The following is a 17,493-nucleotide window of genomic DNA, read 5'->3' on the forward strand; positions in this document are numbered from 1 at the left end:
CCTAACCTAACCTAACCTAACCTAACCTAACCTAACCTAACCTAACCTAACCTAACCTAACCTAACCTAACCTAACCTAACCTAACCTAACCTAACCTAACCTGTAACATCTTCAGTACTCCATGTCTACTAATGAAAATATTAGGGTACCATGACAAATACATTTTAAGCCTATTGAATCAGACAGAATTGCGTGCAACTTCGGATTTGGTTCCCAAAACCCAGACTGTGCTTCACACAGTCTGGTTTTAGGGGGTAGACTGTTTAAATCCATATCTATTGAACCCCTCATTCAATTTCACTGCTTCTGGGCCTCAAAGTTGAAGCAGGGTATGAAGATTCCAGGAAGGATTTTTTCATATTTATATTTACATTTAATTGGCAACACAGTAGTTTCGGATATCGGTGGACTCAAAAGTGTCGGTAATACTACTAGGTTGTCGTGGCAGACGGCAACGATGCTGGACACGATCGTGATGATCTGCGTGAGGTTCTCGTTGACAGTCGGCGAGGGCATCGGTGAGGGCGTCAGCGAGCGGACGCCAGACAGCACGCTCTGGATAGTGTAGACGATTGATTCAGTCTGCGCTTCGAGAGAGGGCTGTGAAAAAGCGTGAGTGCGGGGTAAATGAACCATCAGAAGACAAGTATTACCTTAAGCTCTGTGCAGGCATCCTCCGAGCCCTCCGCAACCGCCGAGTCGTTGCTGAGCATGCCCGCTGTGCTCCCCGTTGGCACCTAACCAAAGATTGGCGGCGGCGAGCAGCCCGCGGAGCTTGAGCACTCTGACGACGCTTTGCGGAAGCGGCCGTCGCCCGACGAGCGCCCTGACAATGGCAGACGCCTCGACGGCGACTCGGCCGAGTAGGGCGGCTGCTGGCGGAGCAGATTGGGCTGCAGCGGGTAGTGGTCCTCCTCTGGGCGGTCCACGCGCCTGTTCGAGGCCGACAATGAGCTCGCGCGCTGCACAGGCGCCGCCGGCTTTGCCTCCTCGACCGAGTACAGGGTGGGCGAGAACTCGTTCGATGCTGATGCTGGGGCGGGCGTGTACTGCCCTAGCTCCTGTTTGATCGCCCTGCGGATGGACACCGCGCGCCCGATCTCAGTGATCACACGCGGCGTCGTAATCCTCGTCGTCATCAAGCTTGCCCGTGGACATCACCTCGACCTCATCGTGGACGCCCCCGCGTGGTCGACCCCGCCGTCATACATGCCGCATGAGGCGCGCCCAATGACCCTGTCGTCGTCCTCGGCCCTAGCCACATAGGCCGCCGCCTCTTAGCCGCCTCCGACATGTCCGTACAGGTTCCAGCCGTTGCCATCAAGGAGGTATCGGGGAGGAGTTGTCGTAGAAGGTGTTGAGTCATGGTTCAGGAGGCAGCCTCGTGCCCGTCGTCGTCGTCGGGGCTGAGACTGAGGAGCCATTCGTCGAATCTCTGGTCGTTCTGGGCGGCCTCATCGGGGCGGGCCGGTGGCCGTCGACGCCGTGCGTGGTCGGAGACAGCATCAGGAGGGGTCCGCGCCCGGCGGACGCCACATCAGGGCCCTGCCAGACCCCTGTGTTGGCGGCCCCACATGTGGTAGAGACGGCGACGAGGCTGTCGTCATAAGCACGTCCTCGACGCCGCGGTTCACGAGGCCGCGGTTGTGCATGACGAGACACCGGGCAACACCGCGTCCTCGGGGAGCCACCGTTGGAAGCGAGGAGAAGGCGGCGAGGGGAAGGCGGCGACGCCGTGTTGGCGAGGAGGCAGGGCCGTCGAGGCCTCGCCGTTGACGATCTCGGTGGTGTGCACGGGGAGGCAAGGCCCAGGCGGTGAGGTGGTCGGGACCTGGCATGTAGAGACGGCGTGCAGGCGGCAGCGTGAAGAGCTGGCAGGATCGAGAAGGCTGCTGCACGCCTGGGGTCATCGGGACCGAGCGTGCAGGCGGCATCGCGGAGGCCTCGGTGTCGTCGTCAAGGCCGTCGTGTCGAGCGGGCGCTGTTGTTGTCGAGGAGCAGGCGGGGTGGATGAAAAGGTGAGGAGGCGTCGTCGAGTGAGGAGGCTGGGGTGAGGAGGCCAGGGTTGTTGACGAGGAGACCTCGGGCGACGCGCCGTTGTCGAGGCAAGGGACCGGCGGTGGAGGCGGCAGGGTGGAGGCGGCGGCGTGGTGGGGACCCAACGTGTCGAGCCTGGGACCGTCGTCGGCACCGGGCAGGGTCGTGGTGTGGTCGAGCCTGGCGGTGGAGGGGGCAGCATCGAGGCGGTAGAGTCGAGTCGGCGGAGTCGAGTCGAGGTCGTCGGAGGCGGTGGCTGCGAACCTGGTGTCGTCGTCGGGAGTGGGAAGCATCGAGGCGGCAGCGTGGTCGGGACAGGGCCGCGTCGAGACGGTAGGGTCGAGGCGGCGTCGTCAAGTCGGTGTCGTCGAGTCGGTGTCGTCGAGTCGGCATCGTCCGAGGTGGCAACTGCGAGCCTGATGTCGTCGCTAGCACCGGCCGGTGCGCGAGGATGCGGATGCGGATGGGGCAGCTACTGCCTGGTCGAGGAGGGCGGCACGGAGGAGGGCGGCACGGAGGAGGGCGGCACGGAGGAGGGCGGTGCGGAGGAGGTTGCACGGTGCAGTCTCAGCCGCCGGCGCTGGGCATGGTGCGCCACAACTCAGAGGAGCGGCGTGAGGTGGAGGAAGCAGTGGTAGTGGTGGTGTGGGTGGTGGTGGTGGCGACAGCGGAGGAGGCGGAGGAGGTAGAGGGAAGGTGGAGGACGTGTCGGGGTGGTGGACGGCGGTGGTGTCGAGCTGGAGCGAGCAGGCGAGCGCGGCGTCGAGCGGGAGATGCGGGTGAGTCGAGCGTGGGTCCGGGCAACGCATGCGATGCGCGAGGCGATGTGGACGATGCGGGCGAGCCGGCCGGTGGGCCAGCGGGCCAGTGGGCATGAGATCGTGCAAGGAGAGCGGGGAGGGTAGCACAGCGAGCGATCGGGTCGAGAGGGTCGGACGGGGGAGCGAGTCGGACGGGAGAGCGGGTCGAACGAGAGAGCGGGGCGGACGGGAGAGCGGGTCGGAGGTGGGTGAGGTTGAGCAGACGAGAGGAGGGGGCGGGTAGAGTCGAGGGATAGGCCGTTGAGGGCGACGTGGAGAGGAGGTCGAGGGCGAGAGGTGTGCGTGTACGGGGGAGGAACTGGGGCCAGTGACGACGTACCTATGGTTATGTCCTCGTCGTCCGTTTCCTCCCTTTTCTGTGCTCCTTCTCGTTCTCCTCCTCGTTGTCGTGGTTTTCCGCGTCGTCGAGCAGCGTTGGTTCGTGGGTGTTGGTGGAGCGGGACGCCGCTGCCGTGGAGACCGTGGATCGTGTCGAATGAGACAGCGGTGGGAGCAGGCAACTGGTCGAAGGGACGTGTGTGCAAGGGGCCGAGGGAACGAGTAGCTGAGGCAGATGAGCGGTCGTGGTATCGAACGAGCCAAGTGGGAGCGCAGGAGGGAGCCGAGGGAGGGAGGGATATACTGGACGAGAGCGGGAGGGATGGATGTGCAGGTCGACGCAAAGAAAGACGACGTACCCCGTTTGTGCCCTCTCTGTTCCCCCTTGTCTTTCCGCCGCCGCCGCCGTTCCTCAGCGTCATCATCCTCAGCGTCGGCGTCGGCGTCATCGTCATCTTGATCGCCTTCGTTGTCATCGTCGTTGACGCTCGGACATTTGCGATGATTGGCGTGCCATCGGGCAGCGTGGGCGTAGGGACGTTGGTGGAGCGGGACGCCATCGCCGTGGAAACCGTGCAGCGCGCCAAACGAGACAGTGATGGGCGCAGGCGTGGAGTCGAAGGGATGCGTGTGCACGACGCCGAGGGAAGGAGTGAGGGGTTGAGGCGGACGAGCGGGAGCTGGAGAGTCACGAATTTAATTAAGTGGTCGCGTGCGCGCGACGCGAAGTTGAGTCCTTCGCACCCGTCTCTAACTCAAGTCTGTCCGTGCGCAAACCTCAACCTTCGTCCCCTCGCCCTCGCCTCGACACCATGCACACCCACCACCCACTTCCTTCGCCTTCGTCCTCCCATCCTCCCGGCCCGATGCACACGCGTCCACTCGGTCACAACAACTCCTTCGACTGCTCCCTCACGCGGCCCTGCCGCCGCCGCACCCGTGCTTTGCCCTTGCGCACAGCGTGTCGCAATCGTCACGCTACCCGTGCTTCAGCGCGTCGACGGCGAGGGTGAGGAGCGTTGTTAATGAGAAGAGGAGGTGCGAAGAGGAATGCCATTAAAAAGGTCTGTATCACTTACTTTCGTTCGCCCTCCCCCGGCCCTAGTCCTGCCCCTCCCTGCCCAGCCCCGCCTGTCCCGCGCACCTGCGCACATCCGGAAGCGGCTCCTCACGCCGCGTCTCTTCCCCTGCTCTCTCCTAGGAGGCGAGGGCACGACCACGCTCCCCGGTACCCTACCGCCCGACGCCTTCTTCTCCAAACACGCCCACTCGACGCTGCGCACCGCCGCGCACGCATCGCACGAGCACACCTTGTCCTCCGCCTCCGGCTACGCGCACCACCATGTGGCCGGCGCTGCCAAGAGCACCACCTCGCCCACGAAGCAGCGCTACGTCGCGGACGCGCACGGCCTCGAGATCGTCAAGAAGATCCGGCAGGGCGAGGTCGAGCTGCGCGATCGCACCATCGTCCTGTGCGACATCAAAGCCAACGTCCGTCCAGCTCGCTTTGCGAAGCTGAGGGCCATCAAGGACGCGAAGAAGCCAGGCAAAGCCCCCACCGCGATCCCCGCTGTCTCAGGTTTAAAACGCCTCCGCAGCCGACATCGTGGCGGCGCAGGGGAAAGAGGCGGCGGTGAGCGGGGGCATAGGCGTGGACGAGGACAGAGATGGGGTCGGGAAGGGAAAGGTTAGTCCCTCGAGGATCTGTAGATAGTAGAAGTAGAGGAAAAGAGAATGAAACATCATGTATCAGTACATGCCCTCGGCGATGCAGGGGCCCATCGTCCGTTTGCAAAGCCGAGTGCGAGAAATAAAGGGTACAATAAGATATAATAAGAACATACTCACAGTGCAGGCATCTGTAAGTTTAATGCTCGTAGGCTGTCTCATTCATGTAGAGTCGAGTTTGTGCAGGTTTTGTGCTTGTTGGCACAGCGGAATCCTGATACGCGGCTGACATGACGAGCCTCTCCAGCCACAGCGAGGCTCGTCATATCAGGCGCTTATCGGGACTCAGCCCTGTCAATACGCGGCTGACATGACGAGCCTCTCCAGCCGCAGTGAGGCTCGTCATGTCAGCCACGTATCGGGACTCAGTCCTGCCAATACGCGGCTGACATGACGAGGCTCTCCAGCCGTGGACAGGCTCGTCATGTCAGCCGTGTATTAGCACGGGTGGCTTCTTCACCTCTGAATGGCCTCTTTAGCCCTGCCACACCCCTGTCCTACCCTGAACCTTCTAGCTTTTCAGGTTAGAATCGTAAGGTAAAATTCGACCAAGAAAGGACCCTCTCGTGAGTCGCAAAGGTATGTGGTATCAAATGGCACCTCCACACAACGGACCAAAAAGCGCCACGAAATAAAGCTGGGGGCTCTCACCGCCGCAGTCAGACCGCGCACCCCCAACGGCCTCCGGCGAGCCCCCGCCGTCCGCGGGCATGCCCTCGACGTTGGTGCTGTCCACGCGCTCCATTCACTCGTCGAGCGCGGTCCTAGCCGCGCGGGCGTCGCCGGGCGCGCGGCGGCGATAGGCTGTGCGTTGCCGATGAGGCCGTAGGGCGGGACGCCCTCGAGCATCTGCTGCGCGGCGGCTTCGTGCAGCTTCGCGGGGAGCGCGGGGAGCGTCCACGGCGCGCCCGTGCCGTTTCCCTTCCCTCGTGAGGAGGGGGGTGGAAGGGGGAAGGGGTCGTCGCTGTCTGGATCTGAGCGCAGGAGGTTGAACGCGTGCGTGTCGACGGAGTCGTGCGCGTCGTGCAAGTCGGCGTGCTCGAGGCAGTTGCAGGGGAACCGCTGGCGGCAGGTGGGCTTGGGGCAGAAGTGCATGGGGCGCGCATCGTCGAGGTTGTAGACGGTGTTGCAGTCCGCGGTGCAGGTGACTAGTTCTTTGACTTTTGGCCGGGGGCGGGAGGGGTGTGTGGGGATTTGAGGGGGTTTGTGAGGATCGGGAGGGCGACGGGTGAGAGCGAGGGGCTCATGGTGGCACACTTGGAGAGGCGGAAGTACGCGCGGCGGACGTAGAACTCGCCATTGGCGATCTGGGGCTGCTCGATGTCCGCCTCGCGGTGCTCTATGACCTTCGTGGGGCCTTCAACATGCAGCGCCGTCAGTCAGCCGTCGCGGGCGGGGAGAGGTGCGGCGGAGGACGCACCGTTGAAGGAGGTATGCGCGACGTAGTCGTAGTCGGATTCGTCGGCGCGCAGGCGCTCGTAGCGGCCGTAGCTTGCCTGGATGTTGGCGGGGCTTTTTTGGGGGCGTGGGCGGCGGCGGCGGCGGCGGCGTTAGCGTGGACAACCAAAGCGGTCTGTAGAATGGAAAGGACTGTGGGAGACTCACTCTGTGTCGGTGTCGTTGGCGACGTCAGCGCCGGAGTAGTACCACTGGACCTTAGCCCAGACCTACGGTTGCTCGCGTCACGGCGAGGACGCGTCAGACGCGCGGTGAACACAGGCAAAGGCAGGTTCCTGTCGTCGAGGGGTCGCGCGTGCGTGCTTTGGAAGCTGACTGGCGCTTGTCATCGAGCAGTGTCACGCCCTCGAATGAGCTCGCGTACCCACCGTCATCCTTGTTTGACTCGGCCGAGTGCGAACGCGATCGGCCTCGGGAGATTGTCGATCGTTTCCACCGATGGCGCTCGCCCGAGTCAGACGAGATGTTGCGTGGACTGGGGGGTGTGACGAGCCTGACACCGTGGCGCGCGTTCCCATTCACCTTGAGTTGGTGTTGCTGCAGCGTCGCGAGCCCGGCATCCACCTTCGTGACGGCGCCGTCAAACCCCTCCTCGGCAGCCCGCACGCGCACCTCCCAATCCTCACGCGCCCTACTGAGCGGTGGCTGCGAACCTGGTGTCGTCGTCGGGAGTGGGGATAGAGACGGAAGCATCGAGGCGGCAGCGTGGTCGAGACAGGGCCGCGTCGAGACGGTAGGGTCGAGGCGGCGTCGTCAAGTCGGTGTCGTCGAGTCGGTGTCGTCGAGTCGACGTCGTCCAAGGCGGCAACTGCGAGCCTGATGTCGTCGCTAGCACCGGCCGGTGCGCGAGGATGCGGATGCGGATGGGGCAGCTGCTGCCTGGTCGAGGAGGGCGGCACGGAGGAGGTCGGTGCGGAGGAGGGCGGTGCTCATGGCGGATATGGGCTTGGAGTGGTCCTGCACGGTGCAGTCTCGGCCGCCGGCGCTGGGCATGGTGCGCCACAACTCAGAGGAGCGGCGTGAGGTGGAGGAAGCGGTGGTGGTGGTGGTGTGGGTGGTGGTGGTGGCGACAGTGGAGGAGGCGGAGGAGGTAGAGGGAAGGTGGAGGAGGCGGAGGACGTGTCGGGGTGGTGGACGGCGGTGGTGTCGAGCTGGAGCGAGCAGGCGAGCGCAGCGTCGAGCGGGAGATGCGGGTGAGTCGAGCGTGGGTCCGGGGCAACGCATGCGATGCGCGAGGCGATGTGGACGATGCGGGCGAGCCGGCCGGTGGGCCAGTGGGCATGAGATCGTGCGAGGCGAGCGGGGAGGGCAGTACAGCGAGCGATGGGGTCGAGAGGGCCGGAAGGGAGAGCGGGTCGGACGGGAGAGCGGGTCGGATGTGGGAGAGGTTGAGCGGACGAGAGGAGGGGGCGGGTAGAGTCGAGGGGTAGATTGTTGAAGGTTACATGGAGAGTCAGATAGAAGGCGGGAGGTGTGCGTGTACGGGGGAGGAACTGGGGCGAGTGACGATGTACCTTTGTAGATGTCATCGTCAACCGTTTCCTTCCCTCTTCTGTGCTCCTCCTCGTCCTCCTCTTCGTTGTCGTGGTTGTCCGCGTCGTCGAGCCGCGCGAGTACGCAGGTGCTGGTGGAGCGGGACGCCATCGCCGTGGAAACCGTGCAGCACGCCAAACGAGACAGTTATTGGCGCAGGCGTGGGGTCGAAGGGATGCGTGTGCAAGGGGCTGAGGGAACGAGTGAGGGGTTGAGGCGGACGAGCGGGAGCTGGAGAGTCACGAGCTTAATTAAGTGGTCGCGTGCGCGCGACGCGAAGTTGAGTCCTTCGCACCCGTCTCTAACTCAAGTCTGTCCGTGCGCAAACCTCAACCTTCGTCCCCTCGCCCTCGCCTCGACACCATGCACACCCACCACCCACTTCCTTCGCCTTCGTCCTCCCATCCTCCCGGCCCGATGCACACGCGTCCACTCGGTCACAACAATTCCTTCGACTGCTCCCTCACGCGCCCCTGCCGCCGCCACACCCGTGCTTCGCCCTTGCGCACAGCGTGTCGCAATCGTCACGCTACTCGTGCTTCAGCGCGTCGACGGCGAGGGTGAGGAGCATTGTCAATGAGAAGAGAAGGTGCGAAGAGGAATGCCATGAAAAAGGTCCGTATCACTTACTTTCGCTAGCCCTCCCCCAGCCCTAGTCCTGCCCCTCCCTGCCCAGCCCTGCCTGTCCCGTGCACCTGCGCACACCCGGAAGCGGCTCCTCACGCCGCGTCTCTTCCCCTACTCTCTCCTAGGAGGCGAGGGAACGACCACGCTCTCCGGTACCCTACCGCCCGACGCCTTCTTCTCCAAACACGCCCACTCTACGCTGCGCACCACCGCGCACGCATCGCACGAGCGCACCCCGTCCTCCGCCTCCGGCTACATGCACCACCATGCGGCCGGTGCTGCCGAGAGCACCACCTCGCCCGCGAAGCGGCGCTACGTCGCGGACGCGCACGGCCTCGAGATCATCAAAAAGATCCGGCAGGGCGAGGTCGAGCTGCGCGATCGCGCCATCGTCCTGTGCAGCATCAAAGCCAACGTCCGTCCAGCTCGCTTTGCGAAGCTGAGGGCCATCAAGGACGCGAAGAAGCCAGGCAAAGCCCCCACCGCGATCCCCGCTGTCTCAGGTTTAAAACGCCTCCGCGGCCGACATTGTGGCGACGCAGGGGAAAGAGGCGGCTGTGAGCGGGGGCGTAGGCGTGGACGAGGACAGAGACGGGGTCGGGAAGGGAAAGGTTAGTCCCTCGAGGATCTGTAGATAGTAGAAGTAGAGGAAAAGAGAAGGAAACATCATGTATCAATACATGCCCTCGGCGATGCAGAGGCCTATCGTCCGTTTGCAAAGCCGAGTGCAAGAAATAAAGGGTACAATAAGATATAATAAAAACATACTCACAGTGTGGGCATCTGTAAGGTTACTGCTCGTAGGCTGTCTCATTCATGTAGAGTCGAGTTTGTGCAGGTTTTGTGCTTGTTGGCACAGCGGAATCCTGATACGCGGCTGACATGACGAGCCTCTCCAGCCGCAGTGAGGCTCGTCATGTCAGGCGCGTATCGGGACTCAGCCCTGTCAATACGCGGCTGACATGACGAGCCTCTCCAGCTGCAGCGAGGCTCGTCATGTCAGCCGTGTATCAAGACTCAGCCAAGCTGATACGCGCCTGACATGACGAGCCTCTCCAGCCGCAGTGAGGCTCGTCATGTCAGCTGCGTATCAAGACTCAGCCAAGCTGATACGCGCCTGACATGACGAGCCTCTCCAGCCGCAGCGAGGCTCGTCATGTCAGCCGCATATCGGGACTCATCCCTGTCAATACGCGGCTGACATGACGAGCCTCTCCAGCCGCAGTAAGGCTCGTCATGTCAGCTGCGTATCAAGACTCAGCCAAGCTGATACGCGCCTGACATGACGAGCCTCTCCAGCCGCAGTGAGGCTCGTCATGTCAGCCACGTATCAGGACTCAGCCCTGCCAATACACGGCTGACATGACGAGCCTCTCCAGCCACGGACAGGCTCGTCATGTCAGCCGTGTATTGGCATGGGTGGCTTCTTCACCTCTTAATGGCCTCTTTAGCCCTGCCATACCCCTGTCCTACCCTGAACCTTCTAGCTTTTCAGGTTAGAATGAAGATTACAGAAAGGATTTTTTCATATTTATATTTACATTTAATTGGCAACACAGTAGTTTTGGATATTGGTGGACTCAAAAGTGTCGGTAATACTACTAGCTTTTCAGGTTAGAATACAGTGACCCGGGCAGCAGTGCTGCCCTCTGCCTTGCACTAGTCCATGCAATGACCCGGGCAGCACTGCTGCCCTCTGCCTTGCACTGGTCCATTTAATGACCCAGGCAGCAGTACTGCCCTCTGCCTTGCACTGGCTCATGCAGTGACCCGGGCAGCACTGCTGCCCTCTTCTTCTGCCGGTCCATGCAGTAACCCAGGCAGCACTGCTGCCCTCTTCTTCTGCTGGTCTATGTGTAGCATATGACATGCCCTCACCACAAAAACCCTCACCTATGCTCATCTACGGCCTCTTATAACTGTGGACATGGGGTAATCGCGGGTTTTGTTCGTGATGGCGGCTTGGCGTCACTGCACTCCTCCTGAATGGGCATGCCATCGCCTGTTTCCACGTCGCCTCCCTCTGACACACCGTGCTCGCCCTCTATGTCGCTGTCACCACCCCGATCAGCCCACCGCTGCACTTTACCGAGGCGCAGATCTATTCCGAAAAGACCATCGCAATACGAGTGCAGACGTGGAGAGCGTGAAGAGATAGATGATGAGTTCAGTGTGGGGCCGTCTCAACCCTCAACCAGGACGCCACCGGAGCGGAGTAGGAGGTAGGCTGCGAAGAGGGCATATAGGGCATAGATGATGGTGTTTTGGCGGCCGTCGAAAGAGAAGGGACAGCAGAGGGATATCTAGGGCGGCGACGCAGACGAGGGAGAGCAGGGAGAGCAGGGCGTTTCCGAGGCGCATTTGCGCGAGGGGTGAGCATGGAAGGGCGTAGCGGGGCGTGCGGTGGACGTATCCGAGCCTCAAAAGCGGCCTCATCCATTGGCTCGCCGTCGACAATGCCCTTGGGGCTAGGATGTCGAAGAGATCGCCATGGTGGTATTTTTTGCCATCTGCGTGCAGTGGCCTCTTGTGGTGCTGCGAGGCTGAAGAGGGCTGCGCTGGCGAGTGCGCTGAGGGTAAGAGCGACCGCGATTGGCAGCTGGAAGCGAGGCATGGGCTTGCTCCGCTGCTCGACGGAGGTCTACTGACGTTCTGAGATGACATACGTCTGGATCATCTGATCCCAATTGAGATGTACAGCGAGATGGGCATGATGCTTTGGAACGCGATGAGACACGAACTGCACACGTACAAAAGGTTAAGCCAAAACGACGCGTAGGCAAATAAAGATATTCCAGCGCGCACGCTGATAAGGGCGTTGACGACGTCTGAGTCGCCCATCTCAGAGCCGGCCTCGGAGACGACAGCGCTCTTGCCCGTCCTCAAGTCAATGGTACAGTTCGCAGTGGCGGTGATGGTGCACTTCGGGATGAGTACGATAGAGTTGACGATCACGTTGAAGTTGGTATCGCGCTCGATCTGGAATCGCTTGGGCGGCATGTCGCCGTCGTTGAGCAAGATCTTTGTGTCCGCCCCTACAAGGCGACGAGGCCGATGGTCCACCTCATCGTGCATCCAGAAGGTTAGGGCGAAATTGCTGCCTTTCACGAGCTTCCACGTCCTTTCCGGTACATTCAAAGTTCGACAAGCATGCTCACCGTGATCGAAAATAAGTGCAATTTCGACAATTATTTCGATACCTTCACAAGTGTGCGTAATCCTTCTCTTCCTATTTTTTCATGCGACCGAAGCGATAGCTTCCACCTCTACTAGCCCATCTCTAGGAATACGCGCTACCTCGACTGCCGAGCGCGCAGGTTTGTGATCGCCAAAGAAGCTCTCGTAGATCTTGTTGACCGCCGCAAAGTCATTCATATCCTTCAAGAAAACCTATTGGAAACATGGGAGTCTTTATAAATCCTATGACCGACGAATGAGCACTTACTGTTGTTTTGACCACTTTCCCTACTTCACTCCCGCTAGCTTCCACAACTGCCTTCAGATTCAACAGCGCTTGTCGTGCCTGCTCCTCTACACCGCCAGCGACAAATTGGCCAGTCTTCGGGTCAAAACCAAGGCAGCCAGAGACAAAGACGAAGGGGTGTGCAACAATGGCCTGGCTATAAGGTCCGATAGCAGCGGGTGCATCTGAGCATTGTCCACAATGATTGCAATCGAGTCATCAAGGCCTGGGTAATAAAGCTAGTATATCCGCGTCAATCACTCACGCTCAGTGGAGACCTTCGTCAAGGATGGATGAGAAGTAACAGAAGACATCGCTCTTAGAATTCGGATATGTGGTGATGGAGAGACCACAAGTTTCGCCAGATGGCTCGCAATGTTTGGAATCTGACAAGGAGATCGCAAGAGGACACGGGTAAGCATCTCAATGATGGATTTGTGACAGAGTTGTGACGTTCAGGCGAGTGACATCTTTATTCCCCTCCACAACCCCGAGTTTGACCGACTGGCGCTCGCGTATCTCCAATATATCCTCACAAGCCACCCTAATTGCAATTATATATGCATCAATGAAAAGGTTAGATCCCCTTTCCAAATTATTTGCTAACGCCTGCAAGGTCACAGACGTTGAGAAAAGAAACAGCAGCGAAGCATGCTCCGAGATGTCATACAACTGATGTATCCCTAGCTCACAAACCTGCGTGGTACTTGCTACGGTGACTCGTGAATGGTCCCCATGTGCCGATGTCCTATAACGGTGTGTTCTCGTGTTAACAGCATGTTCTCGTGTTAAGACTCTCGACAGCACTGCCAACTTCTGACATTCCTCAGAAGACACACAGCTGACACAGATCGATATCGTCCACCCTCGCTATATGTCGAAAATTGACTGATATCCCATCGTGGGTTTATGCGCCTCTGGCCGCGGCAACTGCCTTTACTGCGCCCAGCTTTCGTCCATACTGTACCCTCCAACTTCCTGCCGGTCCAAGCTACTGGTTGATGCCTAAACTTCCACTTCGCAGAACCCATCATGCTCCTCAGAACTAGTCGGAGCTTATCTGAGCGTTCTCATGCAGAAGACACCAATGCTGTGTTATATGCAAAGCACTATGTACGCGCTCACTGTTTATCGTGTACCTCAAGGAGAATGAAAGGATATTACGAGTCTTCATGTGACTTACCTTCTCGGTCGACAGTGCTGACGGCCAAAGGACTTTGATGAGCTGAATACCTGTTGCATTGTCGAGCTGACTTCTCAATCAATGGGGATAGCTCTTCCCAAGCATGACAGCATGCCCCGCCGACGAACTGAGGGGTCAGAGCGGATACTATGTACGTCAGTATGCGGTTGTCATGTCGATACGAAGATTGAGAATGAATAGGCAAGTTTCATATGTTTATGTGCCACGGTCCACCGAGGCCCACTCATAAGGCCCCTATCAAGGCAGGTGGATGCTTCGACCGACGTAGATGGCATAAATTACCCCTCATAAAACTTCCATACCTCACCAGTCAGCTAATAATTATTATGTGTATTCAGACATTGTCAATACAATCATTACAATCTTCGGACCTGTTTGATGTTGATGGCATAGCGCAAACTACTAGTATTTCAGAATTGTGGCTCCTCCGTTGTTTGTCGAACGAGAGTGAGTGCAGATTCTGAACGCGGGACGATGACACATTTGAACGGTTTTGGTCGGCTGAACAAAGCAAGGATGTCACTTCGCCTCGCCCTATCTCATTTACACCGTGCACGAACTCACCTCACTAAACCCGTTGTGTATTCTGTATCGGGTTCGATCACAATTCCGTGCTCGTTTACTTCTTTGCGGAGCGTATATACCGCTAACACGGACGCAATCGTGATCCAGATGGTATCGTTGACAAGCCAACGGCCAGGACACATCCTGAATGGGCGAACTTCAACGAAGGGACATGTGCCCATGGAAATCTATCCTCACCGTCGTCCGAACCCGAAGGCCACTTCCGGTAAAGGGTTGATACCAAGCGCTACATTCTTATGTTGGTCTTCAAAACGCTCAGGCTTGAATGTCATAGGATCTGGATAAGTCGCCTCATCATGAAGAATGCTCCTATGATGAGAATGCATGGTGAGAACGAGGTCAAAGAAGAGAAGGCGAGTCATACCAGACATTAGGTAGCACTGTCGTGCCTTTCGGTATTGTGTATCCTTCATAGACGTCGTCTTCCGTCACATAATGTGCAACGCCCAATGGTCCAACTGGATTCCATCGCAAGCATTCAGCAACAATAAAGTCCAGATATGGAAGGGCATTTCGATCAGAAAATTGCGGGAGGCGATCCGATCCTACCACGCTGTCTATATCTTGCTGTGCTCTTTGTTGGATCTCCGGGTGAAGCATCATTGCTAAGAAAAACGATAGAATCGCAGACACAGTCTTCGGCGAAAGTCAGAGACCGAAAATTACCATAGCGATACTACTCACCGTATCAACACCAGCTGATTTATCCGACATCGTTAACAAATGTATGACAAAATCGAAGGTTGGTAATTACCAGCATAAGATGTTCCTGCAACGCCCTTGATCAACCGTGCATACTCCGGATCTCTCCCAGACTTCACCCACTCGTCGAGTTCTGACGTTGTAAAGCAGGGTTTGGCAGTTCCCGACTCCTGAAGATTATGTATCAGCAAAGCAGAAATTACATGCCAAAATAAGAGAGGGTCACCATGCGCTGTCTGACCATGTCAAAAGGGCGGTCGATCATAGCCCGTGACGCTCGCCGCCATTGTCTTGACTGTTTCTTGAAGGATGCTCCAGGAAACCAACTCGGAACATGTTTGACTAGCGATACTTCATCAAAGTCACCCAAAGATGGTATGCTACGAGCGACGTACGAAGAGGAATGTAGTCGACCAGATACGTTCCAAACAGACCTGCCTTGCCGAAGGATGTCATCGCCTGGTCTGCGAGAGTCACGTAGATGTCTCCTTCCTCTGGAATATCGTGTCCATACAAAATTTGCATCACTGGAGCCACCGCACTTCTACGCGATCACTGAGAAATGGTGGAATCCCGTGATGAAAAAAATCCCACCTTCGTATGTGATGTTCTAGTCGATCAGGCCGATAAATCAGATTTCGAAGAAGCGCATGCGTTTCCTTCAACTGTATGGGCTGATAGTGTGGCGATGAATGAGCATGAAAATGTTTTTGAAACAATGTTCGATGCTTCCGCCAAGATGACCCATACGGCATTGCGGAAAAAATCCAATCAAAGCCCATTCTACCAAGGTCACGAGGAATTAGCGGTGGTGGTATATCACGAGATATTAACTCACATCTCTTGAACCATGGTTCGCACTGGTCTCGAAGAATACGTCGCGCTTCGTTTTTCGAGTAGGTCGAATGCTGCTCGGGCTGAATTCAAGATGATGATGGGATTTCCGAAAGCATGGATATATATAATGTCACCTGTTGGACAGAAGACCTCAGAAACAGCTTATCAATCGAGAAGCATCCACGAACCATATACGTGCCGCCATTCAGCATATGTGCGCCATGGTGTGGACGTGGGGAGCGATGTAACTCCCCCAAACCACGATGTCTTCGGACCTGGGGGCAATGGGAAGCGACGACTCTTTGTCCTTAGGGATATACCAACGCATATGGTAGAGAAAGGTATGACAACGAGAGCAATGAGAATGGAAGCGGGCAGGAGATTGGAGGGAGTGATATGATCGAGGAATAGGTTCATGTTGGAACAGGCCACAGACAATGAGGGTAGCATGCAAGGGGCAGGATGTGGGCGGTTGTGCACAAAGCCATGATGGTATCATTAATACAAGTCTCAGAGGACGTGGCTTCTCTGGCAGCCAATCTTAGGGCCGAACCTGTAGATCTAGCCGAGTTTATTCCCCATCTGGAGATTAAAGGAGAAAAGGGTCGATCAACTGTGATCAACTCCGCGGATCTGTCGATGTTGAAATCATTCTTTTTGCCTGGGCCAGAATTTGAAAAAGTCAAGTCTCCAGGAGTCTTCAGGGACATTGTACGCTTAATATAGACCGAAATACACCGCCACGCAGGTGAACTCGTGAATGCCATATCGGTCATGTATCACGCGCCGTGCAGAGCGGCTTGCGGCGGCCTGATAGCCCAAGGTTTGATGGTGTGGGCGGTTCGCTCGCGGGTGAACTCTGCAGAATGAGGCGCGCAGGACTGCCGCAGGTCAACAGCATCGCATCCGGGAAACATTTGATATCAGAAGTTGCACACAGAACGGAAGTCCCGGCCCATGCATGATTACGCGACTCACTCCGACGAATCTTCAGGGTCTGACCTTCCCTCACTCGATCAAGTATGACGATGTTGCTGCACAGCAGCAAATGATGTCCCTAACGGTTATGAAAATAACGCTCTCGTAAGGATGGTTGTTCCGTTGATTTGAGGTATGTGGTAGGGAGGGTGCTGAAGATGATGTGTGCGGTGGATGGGCGCCTGCAAATTTGGAGGCAAACCCTTACATCTAGGCCACGGCCAAATTTATTAGGTTGACATAGTATTTTGGGATACGCCTACGCGAGCCTACGCACTGCCTACGCGTGAGCTACGGCTTCGATTTGAAAGCCGAATTACAATTCCATGGCAATATGCCTATTTAAGTCCATTCACAAGAGACGACATGTATACTCTTTCTTCGTCAATTTCGAAGACATGACTTTGCAAAGCGCATGCAATTGCGATTTTGCGGAATCAACACGTTCGCCAACGGACGTTCGGAGCAGAGGCCTGTACGAAATCCGCGGAGAATATCAGAACTAGACAGCACGCAGAGAAAAAAGTAGTCAGGTTGCCGTCGTGTCGGAAAAGAAGAGCGCCTGCCTAAGAGTGAAGGACAGCGACCGTTCCATGGGCGGCTCAAGTGACGCAGGGCTGCTCACAATTTTGATCGAGACGAGTTTTACAACAAGCTTCGCAAGAAGGAGTCACCATGGCGGAATTGGGTGTCTAGATTATTGACAGCGCTGAGCCAGCCGCAGACAGCCGCACAGACTTCTATTTCGCGCATTTGCAAAGTGTTGAGGGAAACCCACTTTGCTATCGCAGCGGCGTAATGCCATATGCTGATGGTTGCTGATGATAAGAAGAACGTGAGGTTTGAGAAGCTTGAGTAAGTGATGAGTCGTGGCAAAGGGTTTCGCGATAGCCCTTGATCAGTAAGGTAGTTTGCTTGCGACTTGGTCAACAATTGGTGGCATGCGGTAACGAGCCTAGTGCTTTCTTTTCTTTCGCACGGACCCGCGAGGCAGTTGGTATGCATAGCTGAGCTGAGGACCACATTACCACAATCTTGTGACAATTCACTTCCGCTGTCGTAGTTCTCCTACATGGGGATCGGTATCGTACGATAGCACAGATCCCGACAGCCCTCCACGATATCATCGGATGAAGATTTGTGGGGAATGCCATCTGCGAAAGAGTGGCGTGGTCGGGTTCAGATGAGACCCGAGATATGA

The 17,493-nt window shown here is 57.5% G+C and overlaps 6 protein-coding genes across 6 annotated transcripts; 1 reads left to right on the forward strand and 5 right to left on the reverse strand.

Moving 5' to 3' along the window:
* Positions 1 to 298: 298 nt before the first annotated feature.
* HETIRDRAFT_423647 (uncharacterized protein) lies at positions 299 to 1,140 on the reverse strand (the record flags this gene model as incomplete). The annotated part of the gene is made up of 3 exons (XM_009542130.1): positions 299 to 601; positions 655 to 719; positions 744 to 1,140. The coding sequence occupies 3 exons, from the start codon at positions 1,138 to 1,140 to the stop codon at positions 299 to 301; spliced, it is 765 nt and encodes a 254-aa protein (XP_009540425.1).
* A 366-nt stretch (positions 1,141 to 1,506) lies between these two features.
* On the reverse strand, positions 1,507 to 2,331 carry HETIRDRAFT_447175 (uncharacterized protein; the record flags this gene model as incomplete). The annotated part of the gene is made up of 1 exon (XM_009542131.1): positions 1,507 to 2,331. The coding sequence occupies one exon, from the start codon at positions 2,329 to 2,331 to the stop codon at positions 1,507 to 1,509; it is 825 nt and encodes a 274-aa protein (XP_009540426.1).
* A 135-nt stretch (positions 2,332 to 2,466) lies between these two features.
* HETIRDRAFT_447176 (uncharacterized protein) lies at positions 2,467 to 3,653 on the reverse strand (the record flags this gene model as incomplete). Its single annotated transcript, XM_009542132.1, has 2 exons — positions 2,467 to 3,480; positions 3,537 to 3,653. The coding sequence occupies 2 exons, from the start codon at positions 3,651 to 3,653 to the stop codon at positions 2,467 to 2,469; spliced, it is 1,131 nt and encodes a 376-aa protein (XP_009540427.1).
* Positions 3,654 to 4,202: 549 nt separating this feature from the next.
* Positions 4,203 to 9,139, forward strand: HETIRDRAFT_307229 (uncharacterized protein; the record flags this gene model as incomplete). Its single annotated transcript, XM_009542133.1, has 2 exons — positions 4,203 to 4,241; positions 8,573 to 9,139. 2 exons carry the CDS (start codon positions 4,203 to 4,205, stop codon positions 9,137 to 9,139), a joined length of 606 nt encoding a protein of 201 aa, XP_009540428.1.
* Positions 9,140 to 11,685: 2,546 nt separating this feature from the next.
* On the reverse strand, positions 11,686 to 12,381 carry HETIRDRAFT_406527 (uncharacterized protein). The gene is made up of 3 exons (XM_009542134.1): positions 12,252 to 12,381; positions 11,969 to 12,171; positions 11,686 to 11,913 (listed from the first exon to the last, which is right to left on the reverse strand). Exons 1-3 carry the CDS (start codon positions 12,298 to 12,300, stop codon positions 11,761 to 11,763), a joined length of 405 nt encoding a protein of 134 aa, XP_009540429.1. The 5' UTR covers positions 12,301 to 12,381; the 3' UTR covers positions 11,686 to 11,760.
* Positions 12,382 to 13,494: 1,113 nt separating this feature from the next.
* Positions 13,495 to 15,731, reverse strand: cyp63 (cytochrome P450 monooxygenase 63; the record flags this gene model as incomplete). The annotated part of the gene is made up of 11 exons (XM_009542073.1): positions 13,495 to 13,691; positions 13,755 to 13,898; positions 13,953 to 14,084; positions 14,140 to 14,411; positions 14,460 to 14,473; positions 14,530 to 14,647; positions 14,704 to 14,819; positions 14,873 to 15,021; positions 15,072 to 15,260; positions 15,316 to 15,448; positions 15,503 to 15,731. 11 exons carry the CDS (start codon positions 15,729 to 15,731, stop codon positions 13,601 to 13,603), a joined length of 1,587 nt encoding a protein of 528 aa, XP_009540368.1. The 3' UTR covers positions 13,495 to 13,600.
* Between the last annotated feature and the right edge of the window lie 1,762 nt (positions 15,732 to 17,493).

The sequence above is a fragment of the Heterobasidion irregulare genome, assembly GCF_000320585.1.
Source record: "Heterobasidion irregulare TC 32-1 unplaced genomic scaffold scaffold_01, whole genome shotgun sequence".
Lineage (NCBI taxonomy): Eukaryota > Fungi > Basidiomycota > Agaricomycetes > Russulales > Bondarzewiaceae > Heterobasidion > Heterobasidion irregulare.

What these genes read in the sequence shown, in the direction of transcription:
- HETIRDRAFT_406527 (XM_009542134.1), bottom strand. Translation starts at nt 12,300, where the DNA reads ATGTCTTCTGTTACTTCTCATCCATCCTTGACGAAGGTCTCCACTGAG. An exon ending in GACGAAGGTCTCCACTGAGC is followed by an intron (nt 12,172 to 12,251) that starts GTGAGTGATTGA and finishes GACAATGCTCAG; the next exon opens with ATGCACCCGCTGCTATCGGA. An exon ending in GGAAAGTGGTCAAAACAACA is followed by an intron (nt 11,914 to 11,968) that starts GTAAGTGCTCAT and finishes TGTTTCCAATAG; the next exon opens with GTTTTCTTGAAGGATATGAA.